At 41.1% G+C, this 21229-nt stretch overlaps 1 protein-coding gene across 2 annotated transcripts in view; it reads right to left on the bottom strand.

The window, feature by feature from the left end:
- Positions 1–3009: 3009 nt before the first annotated feature.
- Positions 3010–21229, bottom strand: part of prkcda (protein kinase C, delta a) — a 39198-nt gene continuing 20978 nt past the window's right edge. For both annotated transcript variants that reach the window (XM_085775719.1, XM_085775720.1), the window contains exons 11-18: positions 21042–21172; positions 19093–19266; positions 17713–17804; positions 10538–10600; positions 6827–6965; positions 5477–5665; positions 4464–4592; positions 3010–3308 (exon numbers count right to left, since the gene is read on the bottom strand). In XM_085775719.1, coding sequence (XP_085631845.1) covers positions 3153–3308; positions 4464–4592; positions 5477–5665; positions 6827–6965; positions 10538–10600; positions 17713–17804; positions 19093–19266; positions 21042–21172 — 1073 coding nt within the window. In that variant the 3' untranslated portion in view covers positions 3010–3152. The remainder of the gene's footprint in view (positions 3309–4463; positions 4593–5476; positions 5666–6826; positions 6966–10537; positions 10601–17712; positions 17805–19092; positions 19267–21041; positions 21173–21229) is intronic.

The following is a 21229-nucleotide window of genomic DNA, read 5'->3' as shown; positions in this document are numbered from 1 at the left end:
TTTCCCTGTCCTTTTCTTTCTTTCTTTCTTTCCCTGTCCTTTTCTTTCTTTCTTTCTTTCTTTCTTTCTTTCTTTCTTTCTTTCCCTGTCCTTTTCTTTCTTTCTTTCGTTCCCTGTCCTTTTCTTTCTTTCTTTCTTTCTTTCTTTCTTCCTTCCTTTCTTTCTTTGTCTGTCCCCTTTGTTTGTTTGTTTCTGTCTCTGTCCTTTTTCTTTCTTTCTTTGTCTGTCCCCTTTGTTTGTTTGTTTGTTTCTTTCCCTGTCCTTTTTCTTCTTCTTTCTTTTTTTCTCCTTTTTCTTTCTGATTTATCTTTTTTTCTTCTGTTCTTTCTTGATGTTTTCTTGATGCATCTATGATGTGCTCTTTATATTTTGTTTTGATATTTAAATCACTGTTTTTATTTAACTGATGATGAATATCCGCTGATTAAAATGTGTCATTTCTTTACTTAAACAGCCAATCAGACACATTTCTGACATCACAGCAGCAGCAGCAGGCGTCCTGGATCAGAAGCATCAGTTCTGGCTCCTCAGTTTTTAAAATTTTTTTTTTAATTTAACCTTTATTTAACCAGACAAAAATCATTAAGAACAAGTTCTTATTTGCAGTGATGGCCTGACAGCGAGCTCTGAGCTGCCAGCTGGTTGGACCGGTCCGACGGGTCGTCACAACAAACCATCAGTGTTTCTTCTAACCAAGAATGTGTTCAGCTTCTTGGCAGAACACACGCAAACAGCCTCCAGTGCTGCTCATGACACACTGACAACTCATAGTGACTTGCCTTATTAATCCATCTACAAAATAGAATCTATGAATATATAAATATATTTCACATTACTCAAAAAATATTATTAGGATTTAAATAATGAATATCCAAGTTAAAAAGCAAATGTACACTATAATTAAACCATCAAGTCTTTGAGTTCTTCCTCACTGCAAAAACTCTAAATGTTACCAAGAATATTTGTCTTATTTCTAGTCAAAACAAATCTCATTATATCTAAAATAAGTATATTTATACATATACATACATAGTTATACATAAAAAGTAGCTTGTTTTTAGACACTTTTTTACTTTTTTCAAGCATATTTTCACTTGAAATAAGTAGAAAAATCTGATAGTGGAGCAAGTTTTTCTTTCTTATTACAAGCACAAAAAACTTCCTTTCACTGGCAGATTTTTCTACTTATTTCAAGTGAAAATTTGTTTGAAAGAAGTGAAAATGATCTAAAAACAAGTACATTTTTAGGTGATGAGTCTTATTTAAAGTGGAAATAGATTAGTTTTGACTAGAAATGAGACATTTTGACAAGACAAATATTCTTGGAAAGATTTTGAGTTTTTGCAGTACTCCTCTGAGGAACCAGGATGTAGTATAGAGACATAACACGTCAGATTTAGGAGTTGATGATTTTTTTTTTTTAATCAGATGTAAAAGATGGAGACAGTAAAAAAAAAAGCACATCCTTAGTGAACCAATATACATGTTACAACATTGTACTGTACATATACATCGTCTATATACAGCGTTTCAGTGAGTTCCCACTCCTTTACAGTCACGTACCAAATCCAATCACTGAACTTTCTCCGACCCGTCCTCGTCCTCGTCCTCTCTGTCCACTCGGCTTCAGTTCAGTTCAGTTTCCTCTTTACATGGCACCGTTAAATCAAAACCACCAGTTGTGCTTTTTGTCGGCGAGACGGACGTGATCGATGATTTAAACATGGACCGGTTTCTGTTGTTCTGGTTTCTCTACATGCAGTCAGATCATTCACACAAACAAAGTTTTTACATTTACAGTACAAAGTTTTTTCTGTGGGTTTCTTCTCCTCCTCCTCCTTCTTCTTTTTTCCCCTCGTCAGCGTTTTTCACTTTCAGTTGAGTTGAACTGAGCGTTACAGGAAAGGGAAACACACGATGGAGGCGGTGACGTGACGTCGGGTGGAATGTGAGGATTATTATTATTATTACTCATTCAGGCTTTTACCTTAACCTGGACAAATAAAAAGCATGCACACAAATACACTACCATCAATATATACAGTACAAGGGCCCGTTTCTACTCCTACGGTTTCTACACGTACCCAAGGAGACAGTTTGTGCTGAAAGGGATAGTTCAACATTTTGGCAAATTGGCAGATTGCCATAATCCCTATAGTCATAGCAGTAGGTTCGTCACCTTTAATTGTTGATGCAAGCTATTGTTAGAACGGCGGAGCAGAGCCGCAAGCTGCTCAAAGCTTATGGGATTTCTTGGTTTCTCTCATCAAACTCATCAAATACACAATCCAACAACTCCACAACGCTCTGGTGGACAAGTTGTGAGCTGCACATTCACCACACTATGAGATAATAACACAACGTTACCACACAGAGTTGTTGTAGAGGGAAATACAGAGACTATTGATGAAAAACTGTCCCTGAAGGCAACGTGCATCAGCGGTTTTGCATGAATTTCCCTCTAAAACAACTCTGTGTGGTAACGTTGTGTTATTATCTCATAGTGTGGTGAATGTGCAGCTCACAACTTGTCCACCAGAGCGTTGTGGAGTTGTTGGATTGTGTATTTTAAAACAAGTTATTTTTTTGGCCTTTTTGCCTTTATTCGATAGCACAGTGAGATAGACAGGAAAGGGGGAGGCAGAGAGAGGGGGAATGACATGCAGGAAAGGTCTGCCCGACGCGGGATTCGAACCGGGGACGCCTGCGTTGAGGACTGTAGCCTCTACATGGGGCAGCCGCTTTAACCACTGCGCCACGCACCACCCCAAGATTTGAACCAGCAACCTTCAGGTCTCCAGCCCAGCAAGCTAACCACTAGGCTACAGACAGAGACAGTGTTGGATTGTGTATTTGATGAGTTTGATGAGGGAAACCAAGAAATCCCATAATGAGCCTCCGTAGCGTAGCTCTGAGCAGCTCACGGCTCTGCTCCGCCGTTCTAAAAACAGCTTGCACCGACAATTAAAGGTAACGAGCCTACTGCTATGACTATAGGGATTATGGCAATGGGCCAATTTGCCAAAATGTTGAACTATCCCTTTAAATCAAGGTCACACCAATACTGAGTGAGGAGCAGCTGGTGGGGCTGCTGCAGAGCGAGGGAGGGAGGGAGGGAGGGGCTGTAAACAGCAGGGACGTGACCACCGTCTCTACTCTAGAAGATGCTCCATCTTGGGGTTGATGAAGGAGAAGCCGGCGAACGCCGACTGGTCCATGGAGTCGATGAAGTTCTTGTCGCTGAAGGAGAGACGAGGTTTCTCGCTGAGGAACTCGCGGTCGAAGTTGCTGCAGTCGTTCGGTGCTTTCTGTGAAAAACGACCACAAACATCCCATGATCACAAGGTGTCAAAGTAAAACCCAGAACTGATATCACATCAGTGTTTCTCAAACCACCAGACGACGTCCTCAAATGTCTTGTTTTGTCCACAAACCAAAGAGAGACTCAGTTTATTGTCATAAAGGAACAAAGAAACCAGAAATATTCACATTTAAGAAGCTGGAATCAGAGAATTTTGACTTAAAAACTACTACTCAAACTGATTATTAGATTATCAAAATGGTTGACGATTCATTTAATAATTAATTAACCGATTAATTGTTGCAGTATCTGATATCTGATCGGTGTGCAAGGGCGTAATTTATGTGGTTAAATGGTTTAGGGGTGTGATGTGATGTGCATAACGGCGATACTTTTTTCACTATTGAGTCATCAAAAAAGTTTCCCCCGTTATAACACTGTTACCGTTACTGATGATAAAATGACTCATGAAGTCCCGTCACAAAATAATAATACATAAAGTGCAGTACGTTATAAACAATTTTTTTTTCAGTGCATCAATGGTCAGAAAAAAGCCGTTTATCTGGAACTAACCAACTCACGCACAGCTTGATCCAAACAGCTGATCGGCGGAGTGATACAGCGCGTCATGGAACCTGACCGCGCAGAGGAATACGGAGTGAGTTGGTTAGTTCCAGATAAACGGGAGGCTCAGGGGGGCGAGTCCGAGTAACTCGAAATATTTGAGCATTTTATAAAAAAGTAAAACAATCTCTAATTTTCCTGGAAATTAGTTTGTAGTAACTCAGTTACTTTTTGGGGAAAGTAACTAGTAACTATAACTAATTGCTTCTTTTTTTTAAAAAAGTGGTGTTATGATAAATTATTAATAAGTATTAAATCTGTAAGAATAAACATGTTAATCACCACAACTGACTTACAACTAAATAAAATGCATTAAAAATAATGGTAGTGAATGACTGAAGCACCTTTTACTACTGTAACTAATATGGGAATGGCTAAACAAAGAGTTAAATTAGCCTTGTCCTTGTATCAAAGTGAATGATTTTGCACTTTTCCCCGTATTAGGACACATATACACTTTCTTTTTCTACTTTAAATATAAATCCTTGTATAGACACAGAGAAGTTACGTCCTCGTCGGTGTGTGAAGTGACACGTACCACTTTGGGTTTGAACGGCGGCTCCACCTCCCTCCGCTCCAACGCCTGCCAGTTGATGGTCTTGAAGAACGGGTGTAGACGGATATTACCCACAATGCCCAGCCTGCGAGTGGGATCTCTCTCAAACAGCTGCAGGGGAACAGGAGGACGGAGTCAGAGAGACCAACAACAGACCTGAACACAACTCATCACCAGACGTTTGTTATCTAACACAACACAGTCACATGTATGCAGGGCCGTTGCTAGGAATTCTGGGCCCCCTTAAAGAATACTAAAGTGGGCCCCTCCCCCTAACTTTTCCTTTTTTTTTCTTAGACTACGTATGTATTATCGTTTTTTATTTAGCCTTCTTTGTTTTGATGCTAATGCAGTATTACACTGCAAAAACTCAAGTATCTTAGCAAGAATATTTGTCTTATTTCTAGTCAAAATGTAATTTCTAGTCAAAACAAATCTCATTCTACTTAAAATAAGACACATCATATTAAAAGTAGTTTGTTTTTAGACACTTTTTACTTCTTCTTTCAAGCATATTTTCACTTGGAATAAGTAGAAAAAATCTGATAGAGGAGCAAGTTTTTCTTCCTTATTACAAGCACAAAAAACTTACTTTCACTGGCAGACTTTTCTATTTATTGTGAATTTAAGTGAAAATTATCTAAAAACAAGTTAATTTTTAGGTGATGAGTCTTATTTTAAGTGGAAAGAGATTAGTTTTGACTAGAAATTAGACATTTGGACAAGAAATAAGACAAATATTCTTGGAAAGATGTTGAGTTTTTACAGTGTACTATGAGTATTAGTCAGGGTCTTACGCAGAATAAATCAGTCATACAAAGATTAGACTACTGGGTTTTTTTATGGGCCCCACTGGGCGCTGGGCCCCTAGAATTATCATCACCTTTCTCCCCTATACAACGGCCCTGCATGTGTGATGCTTCCCCGTGAACTATGAAGTAACACAACGCAGTCACATGACAGGTGGTATTTGTGTGAAGGCGTGTGGCACCGACCCGCTCCAGCAGGTCCTTGGCCTCCTTGTTGATCCAGCGCGGGTAGTGGGGAGTGTCCATGCGGATCGACTCAAACAGCTCGTCCTCGTCGTCCCCGTGGAACGGCGACTGGCCGACCAGCATCTCGTAGAGCAGCACGCCGAACGACCACCAGTCCACGGAGAAGGAGTACTTCTGTCCCAGCAGGATCTGAAACCAAACACATTATTTGGATTAATAATGATAATTATTTTATTATTATTATAATAATAAAATTCAAAATGTTTTCAAAAATTCTGTTTTTTTTTTTTTTTTTTTTTAAAGTATATTTTTTGGCTTTTCATGCCTTTATTCGATAGGACAGTTGAGAGTGTGACAGGAAATGGGAGGCAGAGATGGGGGGAATGACATGCAGGATAGGGCCGTCCGACGCGGGACTCGAACTGGGGCCGCCTGCAGCGAGGACTATAGCCTCAACACATGGGGCGGGTGCTCTACCAACTGAGCTAAACTCCGCCCCACAAAAATTCAGTTTTTGAGATAAAATTCTGGGGCTCGTTTGTAGAGGACAGTCTGAAGATGCTCTCTAGCAAGTTTGGTGTCAATTGAGCAAAAATTGTGGGAGGAGATACGTAGGTTTGATAAGTTTTATAGTTTTTGAAAAAAACAGTGATGGACTTCATAATTTGTAATGAGTTTAAATACAAAAGTTTCAGCAGTATTGGGGCGACATTTTAGTGAAAGCTGCAAAACTGTAGCATGTATCGTTGGTTTGGTTGGAATTTTTAAAGTTTTTAGATTTAAACGCTTATTATGCTTATTGCGCCTATTGAGCTTTGGCTGCCTGGCCCCTATTAATAATAATAAATTCAAAATGTTTTCAAAAATTCAGTTTTAGAGATAAAATTCTGATATTTGCCAGACTTCATCAACCACAACTCCAAAATATTGTCATTTTTTTTTCAGTTAGATTGAAAATATATTAATCAAGAATTGCGTGGTAAATTTGTGTAGGACGGTCTGAAGATGCAGTCGCAGCAAATTTGGTGACGATTGAGCAAAAATTGTGGGAGGAGATAAGTTTTACAGTGATGGACTTGGATGCACTGGATTTAATGGTAAAAACGTTTTTTTAAGTATTGGGGCGACATTTTGGTGAAAGCTACTAAACTTTTTGGACGTACGTTTGTTTTAGTAGGAATTTTCAAAGTTTTAAAATTTAAATGCTTATTGTGTTGTATTATTTTCATGTATTAGGAAGTAGGAAGAAGAAGTAGTAGAAGAATACTGGTGAAAACAACAGGTTCCCTGCAGTTTTGTTTGCAGCAGCTGTTGTGTAAAGACACAGATTCATTATTTCAGACTGTGAACCTCTGGAGCGATGTAGTCTGGAGTCCCACAGAACGTCGTGGCTCGGTTTTCTCCAAACACGTTCTCCTTGCACATCCCGAAGTCGGCGATCTTGATGTGGCCTTCATGATCCAGCATCACGTTGTCCAACTTCAGATCTCTGTCAACACAAAAAACACAATAAACCAACACAGGGATTTAGAAACACAGAGACTGATGGGATCATTTAATCACATGGATCCAGACTTTAGACTTTAGTGAACTCGTTGCCTGTTGTATTTCACTTGTAGAGGAATAAATATATGTGTGATAAAAAAACAAAAAAACAAAGTGCCTGAAGACTTTCGCCAGCTGGACTGTGAATCCTGAGAGTTCACTGCTTTAAAACACTGAAGACAGAAAGAACTCATAACTCAAGACTTAGAAAATGTTTTTGACTTTGGATGAATTATGCATGAATACTTCAAAGTTGTATTTACTTAAAGGGACACGCCAACATTTTTTTTGTGTGTGTCTTGCCTCACTCCCGAGTCCATGACCAGCAGATAGACACCATCCTTTCGACTGTGTGTGCAGTAACAAGGGAGATAGAGCCGTATCGCCCGTAATTAGCTTAGCTCAAACACTGGAAGTGTATGGGTAGTGTTAGCCTGCCTCCACCTAAAGTCGCTAATTAGCTTAGCTCAAACACTGGAAGTGTATGGGTAGTGTTAGCCTGCCTCCACCTAAAGTCGCTAATTAGCTTAGCTCAAACACTGGAAGTGTATGGGTAGTGTTAGCCTGCCTCCACCTAAAGTCGCTAATTAGCTTAGCTCAAACACTGGAAGTGTATGGGTAGTGTTAGCCTGCCTCCACCTAAAGTCATCAGAGAAACTCTTCAACAACTCTAAAGGGAAACCGGCGGGCCGATCTTGGTCTCAGAGCTGACAAAACTCTCCGGTAAGGCATCTTGAACGGTCAAATGCCGCTAACGGGACGAGATCGGTCAAAACGGAGGGTTCAAGAAAAGACGCTTTATTTTGGTTCAAGCTAGCTACATCGAGGGTAGGTTAGCTTCCTATTTCAAAGTAAAAGCATAAATTCTATCGTCATGGTTTTCTGTATGTAAAGGGCAACGGGGGTTTTATTTTGTGAAAGTAACCGGAAGTGCGTTGGTCACAACGGCTAGCTTGAGTAGCGCCGGATTCGTCCGAACAAAATTGTAAACAGCTGGTATTTAGACAAATTAACAACACATTGCTGATCTAAACGGCTACTTTCTCGCCTAAACATGAAATGAAATGTGGATAAAGTGATATATTTACAGAGTTTAGAGCTAAAATGAAATCAGCTTCTGACTGCTAATTTCGGCTCGGGTAGGAGGCAGGCTAACACTCCCCATACACTTCCAGTGTTTGAGCTAAGCTAATTAGCGACTTTAGGTGGAGGCAGGCTAACACTACCTATACACTTCCAGTGTTTGAGCTAAGCTAATTAGCGACTTTAGGTGGAGGCAGGCTAACACTACCCATACACTTCCAGTGTTTGAGCTAAGCTAATTACGGGCGATACGGCTCTATCTCCCTTGTTACTGCACGCACAGTCGAAAGGATGGTGTCTATCTGCTGGTCATGGACTCGGGAGTGAGGCAAGACACAAGAAGAAAAATGTTGCCGTGTCCCTTTAAAAGTTGTATTTATTTAAGTCAGACTTTTATTTCCAGGTGGACACTGGTCTCAGTTCATGTTGATGTAGCCTAAGAAGAAGAATCTAAATGTGGTTGAGGTCAGTGATAAGTTTTTACTGTTCAATGGTTCAAAAGCTGCAGATGTTCAGTTTATTATCACATCAAACTAATGATGAAAATTAACAAGTTGAAATGAAATAATTAAATTTAATATTCAGTCCTTTATCTGTATTAATAAACCAGATGTTATAACAGTTAAGATAGTTCTATTCTATTCTATATTCCTTATATGGTTATGGAAATGCAGCCACTTCCTGAGGTTTTATCTCTTGAACAGACATTTTTCATCTTCACAGAATCAGTTTCATTGTGTGTTTTTTTCTTCTGAGTTTGATTTCCTAACTTCACCCACAGAGACGTGTTCTTCTGAAGAGTCTCTGCTCACCACCGCTTCACCACACACTCATAATGAAACTCTGAGAGAGAGAAGGTGTGAGAACGCGTAGGATTATCTAACCCAGCAATCTCTGCTACTTCACTTTCCAAAAGGCAACCGAACTGAGATCAATAATAGCGTTGTGGAAGATGAAGAAGAGATGAAATCCAAACAGCAGGAGGCGAGTGCAGTGATGCAGTTTGTTTGTGCAAACGTGAAAAATGATCAGTGTCCATCCTGGTGTTAATTATCAATGTTTGTCCTCCAACAGGCTCTACAGAGTTCCTTCTTTCAGATGAAATAAATTCTGTATCTCAGTCCGTCTTCACTGCTGAACTGAGCCAAAATTAAGTGCAATATGAATAATATTGTACGAGGCTGTATGCAGGGTTTCTGCAAGTTAAGACTTTTTAAGACATTTTAAAGACCTTTATGGATGAAATTTAAGACCCATATCAAACAAACATACAAAAGAAATGCAGTCACAAAATTACTTGGAAAGTAAATTGACTGCAATATAGAAGTTGCGCGTTTGCAATTGAAAATACATTCAATACAACACAATGAAGTGTTATGTACTGAGGTAGTGTTACAGAGCATAAGAAAATTAAGACCTATCTAAAATTACTTAAGACTTGAATACAATACTTCAACAAATGTAAGACTTTTTAAAGGGATAGTTCAACATTTTGGTAAATCGGCCCATTGCCATAATCCCTATAGTCATAGCAGTAGGTTCGTTACCTTTAATTGTCGGTGCAAGCTATTTTTAGAACGGCGGAGCAGAGCCGTGAGCTGCTCAGAGCTACGCTACGGAGGCTCATGGGATTTCTTCTCATCAAACTCATCAAATACACAATCCAACAACTCCACAACGCTCTGGTGGACAAGTTGTGAGCTGCACATTCACCACGCTATGAGATAATAACACAACGTTACCAGACAGATTTGTTTTAGAGGGAAATTCATGCAAAACCACTGATGCACGTTGCCTTCAGGGACAGTTTTTCATCAAGCAGTCTCTGTATTTCCCTCTAAAACAACTCTGTGTGGTAACGTTGTGTTATTATCTCATAGCGTGGTGAATGTGCAGCTCACAACTTGTCCACCAGAGCGTTGTGGAGTTGTTGGATTGTGTATTTGATGAGTTTGATGATGAGGGAAACCAAGAAATCCCATGAGCCTCCGTAATGTAGCTCTGAGCAGCTCACGGCTCTGCTCCGCTGTTGTAAAAATAGCTTGCACCGATAATTAAAGGCAATGAACCTACTGCTATGACTATAGGGATTATGGCAATGGGCCAATTTGCCAAAATGTTGAACTATCCCTTTAAGGCCTAAAGTTTTGATTTTCAAATTCTAGACTTGTATGAAAGAGAATGTGTGATTTGTACTTGTTTACCTGTGAATAATGTTGTATGTTATGGATCTCAGTATCTCTGCACTTTTGTACCATGTTGTATTTGTTCTTGTGAATGGGCCTTTGTTATTTTCTGGTTATATGTCCGACATGTTGTGTTCATTATTTTGTTGTTAAATGAACAACTCAGGGATGCAAAAAGAATTTCAGTCCAACTGATAATAAAGGAATTAATTATCTTATCTCATCTTAATTATCATGTAGCTCTGACCTGTAGATGATTCCTTTGGTGTGTAAGAACTGAAGACCACAGATGATCTCTGCTGAGTAAAACCTGTGGGGACAGAGAGAAACAGACAGTATAAACCTTCAGTGCAGCAGCTAAACTCCGGTGTGTTGCTTCAGGCTCTTGTCAGTGTAGAACTCAATAATTCAGCAGGACATTTGTTTGGAGCAGGAGAACAGGTGAATAACGCTCTCATCATGTGAAACCTGATCAACCTGAAGGATTAGCCTCACTCTGACCTGCTTCTCCTGTCACAGCTGTATGTCAGGTGAAACGATTGAGTCCTGACAGGAGACCAGAGGAAGCTGGTTTCCTCTGTGACTGACGACCAACGGACAATCATATTATCACTGCAGAAACTCAAATATCTTACCAAGAATATAGTATGTCTTATTTCTAGTCAAAACAAATCTCATTATACCTAAAATAAGACTCATCACATAAAAAGTAGCTTGTTTTTAGACACTTTTTACTTCTTTCAAGCAGATTTTCAATTGAAATAAGTAGAAAAATCTGATAGTGGAGCAAGTTTTTCTTTCTTATTACAAAAAACTTGCTTTTACTGGCAGATGTTTCTACTTATTTTAAGTGAAAATTAGTTTGAAACAAGTGGAAATGATCTAAAAACAAGTTAATTTTTAGCTGATGAGTCTCATTTGGATGAGTTTTGACTAGAAGTGAGACATTTTGACAAGAAATAAGACAAATATTCTTGGAAAGATTTAGAGTTTTTGCAGTGATAATTCTCATAGCACACACACACACACACACACACACACACACACACAGAGATCATGAGTGCACGTGTTCCAGCTGAGGACAGTGAGACCGGTGGATGTAACCGCGGCGACAGCGGCTCAACGACCTTCGTGCTGATGGAGAGGTCGCCGGAAAAATGTGCAGTTCAGTCACCGCCCGAGGAAAAATATTATACAACCAGAACCCAGGAGATCGTTTCCATCCCACTGTGACAGCAACACACACACACACACACACACACACACACACACACACTGAAATATACATGTACACAGACGTGAGTGTGTGTGTGATGATGGACTGCTCCACTCTCTCTCTCTGAGGGAAATCGATCCTCTCAGACTGAACACAGTGACTGAGTGAGGACGACTCAGCCGCTGCCAACACCAGATCAGGTGTCTGCAGCTGCAACCACGGGAATCAGTCCTGTTATCACTGGCCCACTGGGCCACTGGTCCACACACCAGCTTAACTACAGGAGGCGACTTCATCCTCTCCATGTCATGTCATCACTTCCTCAGTGTCACTGAACAGTGAAACCCATCTGACCTGTTTGTAGCTAAATATGCTTTCTTTTAAAAACATTACATTTAAATAGATTTTTTTGCTGCTTTTCTATTCAATATTTTAATTCAGTTTGAGCAGGACTTTTCCTAAAAACAAAAAGCTTTTCTTCTAAATAATGTGACAAATTATGTAAGATTTGTCAAGAAACACAGTGTTGCATTGTAAAAGTGAATTACATCTATTTTCTTAAGTCTGATATGATATTTCTATGGAAAAATACCGGTTACCGGTTACATCACGTCACTGACCCTCGTATAAACCACGCCCCCAGCCGTTATCAGAGACCCGGTTCTTTATTGAATACTGGTTTATAATAGAAGGAAATACGGTAAATTTAAATCCAAACTCTGCAGATAAAACACCACAGACTGATTTCATCTTGTAGAAAAAAAACCACTGAGATTCCTGGAAATCAAGAAAACGTGGCACAGACCAGAACCAAACCAAACCAAACCAAACCAAACCAAACCAAACCAAACCAAACCAAACCAAACCAAACCAAACCAAGTAACTCAGGGAGAGTGTGTTAAATCCATTCACAACTGGACATGATATTAAACCTCCTCTATGTTTACTTGTTCTCATGTTCTTCAAGTCAAACCAAATGTGGTCATCAGGACCGATGACACCATAAAACCTCAGCATGCTGCGTTCACACTGTTTTAAACTCCTGATCCAACTCCAAACACACAGTTCAATGTCTTCTTAGTCTCTTTTATTCATCCAATTTATCGATCTTTTTCTAATGTGAAGGGAGGCATGCAAGTAAGAACTTCACTGCATGGTTTTTAACATCTAATGAACGTCTTGAATGTTGAACTGAGCTCAGTTTCTGCTCTGAATCTGTGTCCTTCAGGATCTGTCAACAACATAATAAAACCCTTCAGAGTCAATAGCATGTTCTTCTGTATTCCTCTCTCCTGGTCTCCTTGTGTATTAATCCTTGTAAAACCTCAGCCCTGTGATGCACAATCAACTAACTGACATCCTTTTTTTCAGGCCAACCTGGGCTTTCACAATATCCATCCTGTAGTATCCTGTATCCATATGAATGTAGATGAAGATACATGATCAGAAAAAGAAAGGAAAATATAAAACAAAAACAGATTTCACAGAGAAAATTATTATAAACTTCTTTTTGGACACTATATAACTGTTCTGTGAGGTGTTGTGGATTAGGGGGGAAAGAATAAAGGCTCTAACTATGACACAAAATATATTATTTACATTATTTACAATAATACCCCACTGGCCTGGCATGAAAACATGTCTGCAATGTATGAGGCAGAGACACATCACAGGTCTGACATTTCCACTGGTGCTCAGGCTTAATTGTCTTGTTTCCTGCACTTAAAATGCATAAATGTTAAATCTGCGCATTATTTTACTGCATTTATGGCTGATTTTACAAAAATGGCGATCATACAAGGCAACAGAGCATCAACCGTCTGGATGTATATGAACTCTCTTCCTGTCTCCTGCTGGACACGGATGTTTGAGGCAGGACGACTCAGCCTCTGGTTGAGCTACAGACTCACCAGTGGACTCTTTGTAAAGCCTGAAGTGTCCTGCTCTCAATAAAAAAAAGAATTACGTCGCTATCATTCGCCGTTCTGGAGATAGATAGAAAGTAAAATAAAACCCCGACATCGTATACAAGGGTTAAAGAACGGCTGCAGGAGGAGGTGACGGATTTCATTTCAGTGTCAGTTTGTGTTTATTTCCTTCTTACAGGTTTTGTGCGTCTAAAGAAACAGACTTTCTAAGAGCTCGCTCCTGGTGGTCGTCTCCATGGACACCAGAGTGTTTGCTCCTGCAGGGATTCCCTCAGAGTTATTATGGTCTGTAGTAAGTAACTGACAAAGAGCAGTCGGAGCTTCACTCCTTACAAGGAAACAGCAGCGAACACATTTATCATGGTGACTGTGTGTGTGTGTGTGTGTGTGTGTGTGTGTGTGCAGCTACATAAACATGTGCACACTCAGTAGCAGAGGCCTGAACCTCGAGGCGAGCTCAGCCTAGCCGGGGTTCCTCCAGCTGAACTGATCCACAACACTGTCACTGTGGATCAGCGGCACCGCGACGCTGGTTATCACCTCGGTAACTCAACTCCAGGTTTGTCTTATTGTGAATCAGTGAACACGCATGTATAGTTTTAGTTTTAGTTTTATTACGGATCCCCATTAGTCCTCACCTTGGTAAGGACTATTCTTCCTGCGGTCCAGACACTCATATGTGACAATCAAAACATAATACAATAATTTACAGAATTAGATAAATGACAAACAACAAAATAAAACAAAATAATAAGAATAAAAAATATTTTACAAATACAAACCAACTTTGACTTTTCAAAACCTTAAAAAAATGTAAGTTCTTTACTAATAATGGCCTCTTTTATTTTATTTTTGAATCTCCATTTATTTTCAATGTTGGTCATATATGGTGGGAGCCTATTCCAATATGTCACTGCTCTGTACATTACCGTTCTCCTAAGTGCCTCAGTTCTTGGTAGAGGCAGGGTGAAATGAGCACTCAATGCATGCCTTGTTGCATAGCCATGCCTTTCGTTAGTAGTTTGTAGCTGCAACACCAAATTATTAGGTTTTCCCACATGATAAATCTGTATAGAGGGCGGGTTCAAGGCAGCAGACCAATCACAACCATGAGCACCGACGCGTCAGAGAGAAGCGAAGTGAGCGAACATCTTATAGAAAAGAAGAAGAAGCCCGTGGTCCAACCGACCCGAGTTATTAAATTATGGAGCGAGCTATCGTTGCACATCACTGTCCATCTTTAAAAACTAGTCTTAAAACCCATTTTTACTCCCTGGCTTTCAACTCTATGTGAGACTCTGCTTTTGTTTTAGTGTTTTATGGTTTGCTTTTATTTATTGTTTCTAATTGCTTTTTAAAAACAATGAAACAACTATTCTACTATCTGTTTTATTTATTTTATTGCCTTTAATTGCTTTATGTCTCTATGTACACTAGCACTTTGTTTTCAACTACAGTTGTTTTAAAGTGCTATATAAATAAAGTTGAGTTGAGTTAATGTTTACGTTTATTTAGAAGAAGTTTAATCGGTGCTGATTAAACGTGTGAATGAATTCTGCTCTGGATCGAATTCTTCTGTTCTGACTCTTTTAAACAGGAACAACAGAACCAGTTTATTATATTTTCCATCTTTCCGGAGAATATGGTTTGTTCTAAATTAAATAAAAGCCTGTCCCGTATCAACGCGTGTCTCTATAAGACAAAAATCCGTTGTTGTGATAGACACATGTGTTTTCATAATGTTTCATAAACTGGAGACAATCACCACAAATTAAGCGTAGCGTTAGTTCTGGCAGGCCATGACGTCAAGCTCTAATCAGCACAGCGTAACTGTCTTCACCTGTGCAGGTCAGCTGATGGCTCAGCTGACTCCCCTATTGGGGAACTGCATTCAGGGCGCGCTATTTAAACTGCTCCAGCCCGACGTCACCTCCCTTGCTGCTGCTGCTTCCTCTGCCGGCTTTTTTGCAAGACGGGCTCCCGCATGAGGGAAGGATCGCTGGTTGTGTTCGTGCTCGCCCTGCTGCTCCCGATGTCGTCGCCCCCGTCCTCGATGCGGACCCGCGGCGGCTGGCGCGGTGTCGTGTCATGGGGCTTCAGCGAAGCTCTGGAACGGAGGACGCCGTCTGCGACGACGGGGGAGGGGGGCTCCTTCTCTCCGTCGGGGCTCTCACCTGGCAGGTGGGGGCGGCGTCACACAGCTGTTCCATTGACCGGCGACGGCTGATTCCGGGGCTGTGGAGTTTCTGTTTGCCAGCGATGCTGCCAAGCGGTCGGAGCGTCACACAAGGAACGGTTTGCTTTATTCTTAATTTGCTCTGGGTTTCAACCTCCATAGCGATAATACAGAATCATATTTGGCATTGAATTATTCACTCAGGCAGCTCCTTTTGCGGGTTTTGGGGGGCTCGTCTATTTCCTTTTAAATGGGCTACATTTGTTTCCAACTTAAATAGCCTCCTGACATCTCTTGTTGCTAGAGGGTCAGGGATTTGCTGGCGTGGTCGTTTTGGGGGGTTTTCTTTGCTCCCTGTTTTCTTGTCCGTAACAACATCTATTGCACGTCTGTCCGTCCTGGGTGATGATCCCTCCTCTGTTGCTCACCCTGAGGTTTCTCCGATTTTTCCCTGTTAAAAGGGTTTTCCATGGAGTTTTTCCTCAGTCGATGTGAGGGTCTAAGGACAGAGGATGTTGTTACGATGCCATGTAAAGCCTTTGAGACAAACTGTTTGTAAAAACGGGCTATACAAATAAAATTGCCTTGCCTTACTGCGCCTGTCAATAGAGCCATTCTAGATGCACAAAAAGCCATGAGCCTCTCATTGTAAATAATTGATTCAATATTATTATTGTTATTATTATTATTATTATTAATAATGGTTATTATTGTAATTATTATTGTTAAGAGGTAGCGTGTGGCTTATTCCCTATTAAATTTTATAGGAAAAAATTAATTCCATCCTAGATAGCCTCCTGGCATCTCTTAGCAGAGGTTCCAGGATTTGCCGGTGTGGTTGTTTTGGGGGTTTTCTTTGCTGCTGCGCTCCCTGCTTATGCCGTTCATGATGGCTCGTGAAGGGCAGGAAGGTGCTCTTCCTGCCTCAGGCTTTCCACGCAAGCGCGTGGAAGAGCAGGTCCCAGAACAGTACCATACCGCCAAATTAAACTGTGCAAGTAAATATTATTTTGACATAGTGGTCCTGACAGAAATTAAGCGTAGCGTTAGTTCTGGCAGGCCATGACGTCAAGCTCTTAATCAGCACAGCGTAACTGTCTTCACCTGTGCAGGTCAGCTGATGGCTCAGCTGACTCCCCTATTGGGGAACTGCATTCAGGGCGCGCTGTTTAAACTGCTGTAGCCCGACGTCACCTCCCTTGCTGCTGCTGCTGCTTCCTCTGCCGGCTTTTTTGCAACCCACCTCCGCCCCAGCTCCTCCTGTCATTGTATCTTGTTGGTTGCTCTGCTCTGTCTGGGTTTTCTTTGCTGCTGCGCTCCCTGCTTATGCCGTTCATGATGGCTCGTGAAGGGCAGGAAGGTGCTCTTCCTGCCTCAGGCTTTCCACGCAAGCGCGTGGAAGAGCAGGGGGTCCCAGAACAGTACCATACCGCCAAATTAAACTGTGCAAGTAAATATTATTTTGACATAGTGGTCCTGACAGAACTCTGTCCGGAGCGCCGCTACTTTTATTTCCGTCTCCTTGGTAACAGTAACCCCCAGTACAGGGATTTCAAAATAAGGGCACACGTTGTCCTGAACAGGAGATATTCTGGACATTCCCACTGCTCTGCTCCACTGTTTATTTTAGTAAAGAAATCACCACAACAAGGACAAAGTGTTAGTTTCTCTCTGTGATGGGATAGTAATGTCTTTCTGGGATGTTTCAGAGTTGGGCTATCTGAGGTGAGTGGCTACATGCAGAAACACAAAGTTTCTACTGTTTCTACTCTACACTATATGAGTTCAGTGGTGTCTCTAAGGATTCCAGTCATGTACCAGAGATATTTGAGTGTTTGTTGTGGTTGAAAGAATTGCCCCCATGGGTTAGCGTTGTGGCTATCCCTATAGCGCCGGGTAGCCATGGTAACTCTGGTTTGTCTGCATCAATTTTAGTCGTGTTTTTTGCTCCAGACAATACTGGGTGACCATCAGGACAACGATTTAGGGGTCAAAAATGGCTGGAATTCTCCTTTAACCCTGAAGTTACCTCGCTAAGACGGTGATCCTGCTTCGTGGTACAGGCCTCAGGTTGTGTGTGTGTGTGTTGTTGTGAGACTCACGTGGCTCTGAAGAGTTCAAACCGTCCTTTCTCCTGGATATGAAACATCAGGTCTCCTCCGTTCAGATACTCCATCACAAAGAACAGATGCTCCTGCAGACCAGGCTCACGTCAGTGTCAACAACAAGACAACTTGAGATTTACTCTGTGCTGATTGGTCAGACTCAAAGCAGGATCATGTCACGCTAAGAGAAAGCCCCGAAATAAGCGGCATTGTTAAACCCCAACGTTACTGAAAACGCGAGATGGATGGAAAAAAGAAAGAGTAAGTCAGTAAAAGGAGAGTAGCAGTAGGCCTGGTAAAAAAAAAAAAAAAGTGTGATAAATATGCATTGACGATCAAGACACACCAGAGACTGTTCTTTTTAAAACAACTGAAAAAGTGTGGTGTGTCTAGCAAAGGATTGCTCCAGTTTTACACGGCAGCTGTTGAGAGTGTTCTCACGTTTGGTATCACTGTTTGGTTTGGGAATGTGTCTGCGGAGGAAAAGAGGCAGCTAAACAAGGTGGTACGCACTGCATCTAAAATCATTGGATGTGAGGTTCCATCCACATCTGAGATCTATGAGGCCAGACTGCAGAAGAAAGGCGTTAAGATTTTAAAAGACCTCTCCCACCCAGCTAACTGCCTTTTTAACTTCCTGCCCTCACAAAAAAGACTGAGGAGCATAAAATCCAGAACAACCCGACTCCAGAACAGCACATACCCACAAACTGTCAGACTCCTCAACACCTCAGAAATATTATTTTAAAATACCATAGTCCATTTAGAGGGACAGGGTATTGTTTTAATGTGCCATATTTATATTTATCTATTGATTTACTGATTATTTATTTATTACTTGTGCACTTTACTCTGCTTTTATCATGTACTGTATTGGGTGTATGTTGTGTTTTTATGTCAGTGTGTGAAGCCCACTGAAACAAATTCCAATCAACAAGTTGTTGACATGGCAATAAAGTATTGAAACTTGAAACTTGAAGACAGCAATTTAAAAAAAAAAACTATTTTTTTTAGAAAGCATCTATACCACCCTACAGCTTGAATACCTTTTCCTGAGTGTATCCAACATGTTGTATGTATCTATCTGTTGTATGTATGTATATGCTCTCCAGCTATGGAAATGCATCAATATGTCCCCTACAGTATACATCATTTACATAGTACTTTTATTTTATTTTATTCTTGTTCTGCTACAGTATGCCACTGATGCTACATGTAATGTGCATAAGATGTCTCACAATGTAAAATGTTCTACTGTCAAACACCAGAGATAAAAGAAAAACTTGAATTACCAAAAAAAAAAGAAAGCATCTATACTGCCGGAAAACAACAAGAGCAGAAAAAAAAAGAAACGACTATGCGATGACAGGACAGTACCTTGGTCTGGAAGGTGGAGTAGAGGTGGGTGAGGAACGGGTTGTCCCAGGCCAGAGCCAGAACTCTCTTCTCCACCATCGTACACTCCACGTCGTCGTCCATCAGAACCACGTCCTTCTTCAGAGCCTTCACCGCAAAGTACTCGCCTCGACCCTTCAGCTCCGCCAGCAGGACCTGAGGGGGGGGGGAGTAGGAAGGGGAGGAGAGGAGGAGTAGGAAGGGGGAGGAGAGGAGAGGAGAGGAGAGGAGAGGAGAGGAGAGGAGAGGAGAGGAGAGGAGAGGAGAGGAGAGGAGAGGAAGGAGAAAAAACAAAGAAATGGTCATTGACTTCCGCCACGGACACTTCACTCCCACACTCTCTGTTAACACTGAAATAATAGAAAGGGTGGAATCATATAGTAAATACCTCGGTACAATAATGGACTACAAACTCATATTTCAACTACACAGTGAACATCTTTTTTCTAAATGTCAGCAACGTCTCTTTTTTCTTCGCAAACTTCAGGTTCATCAAACAATACTCTCTGCTTTCTATAAATGTTTCATGGAATCCATCCTCACATCCAACATCACAGCCTGGTTTGGTTCACTCAGCATCACCCACCCAAACTGTCTGAACACAATAGTCAAACTCAGCAATAAAACCATCGGTCAGGAACAGGAGCCACTCATCAACATCTACAACACTCAGGTCAAGAAAAAAGGCACACAGATCGCCACAGACACAACACACACACACACTACACAGCAACTACAGCCTACTACCATCAGCACGCAGATACAGGTCACTCCCACTCCGGACAAAGAGAGCATCATCATCCAGCTTCATCCCCACCTCAATCCCACTTCTAAACACTTAACTCCCACCAGAACTTTTTCCTTTTTAATGAACCTGTTTTTAACTCATTTTTATCCTTGTATGTGTCCTTTGTTTTTAACCTTTGCTGCGAGTACTTGTACTTATGTGTGGTTGTAGGAATGTGTATTATTATTGTGTTGGGTATGGCTGTGTTATGTATGTACTGTATGTGTGGATCGTTGTTTTGCACCTGCACTTTTGATGTCCTTCCTCAACGGAATAATAAAGTACTTTAGAGTTTGAGTTGAGTTGAGAAGGAGGAGGAAGCATCATACAGATGTTATAATGGTTGAGCAGTCAGCAGTGTTTCATGTTTCACATGTTGCAGATGTTTCAGGTTCTTGTTTCTTTGTTGCTGCAGAAAGTTTCAGTGTCGGTGAAACTCTGACTTTCAGTTTTCTATGTGAATCTGTTTTTACATCAGATGAAGAGACGACTCAGTTTCTATGAGTCGACACTGATACAGGATGTTGTGATGATGTTTCTGTCACTGACACAACGATGAGTTAATAGTGAATTGTGCTGATCAGGTGAGAATGAGTTCATGCTCATTGGTTTCTATGTGTTTCAGATGAATGAAATGAATGTATGAAAATAGGTTACAGTGGGTTTTTTAGGTGCTGTGGCTACAAGCAAAACTCATATTGTCTCTGTATGAAGACAAAGACCTTTTTAAATGTGAAAATAGCAGAGTTGTTTTAGAGGTAAATACTAGAGGTACTTAGAGGTAGAGACTGCTTGCTAAAAAACTGCCCCCGACGGGAACGCGCATCAGCGGTTTTGCATGAATTTCCCTCTAAAACAACTCTGTGTGGTAACGTTGTGTTATTATCTCATAGCGTGGTGAATGTGCAGCTCACAACTTGTCCACCAGAGCGTTGTGGAGATGTTGAATTGTGTATTTGATGAGTTTGATGAGGGAAACCAAGAAATCCCATAATGAGCCTCCGTAGCGTAGCTCTGAGCAGCTCACGGCTCTGCTCCGCCGTTCTAAAAATAGCTTGCACCGACAATTAAAGGTAACGAACCTACTATCCCTTTAACTCCATACTCAATAACTGTGTGTGTCTGTGTGTGTGTGTGTTTGTACCTTTCCGAAGCTTCCTTTTCCCAACACCTTGTGTAGGACGAAGTTGTCCACGTTGATGCGGGTCAGATGAGTGATACGAGACGTCGGCCGCGGACTGGACCCCTCCCACAGGTGACCGTAGGGAGACCCGTCTGAAAAACATAAACACTCATTCATGAAACTTCATGCTTTCAACCACTCACACTCAC

The sequence above is a fragment of the Trachurus japonicus genome, chromosome 5 (genome assembly GCF_045865225.1).
Source record: "Trachurus japonicus isolate A0001 chromosome 5, Traja_1.0".
Lineage (NCBI taxonomy): Eukaryota > Metazoa > Chordata > Actinopteri > Carangiformes > Carangidae > Trachurus > Trachurus japonicus.
This window is presented reverse-complemented; position numbering and strand designations above follow the sequence as displayed.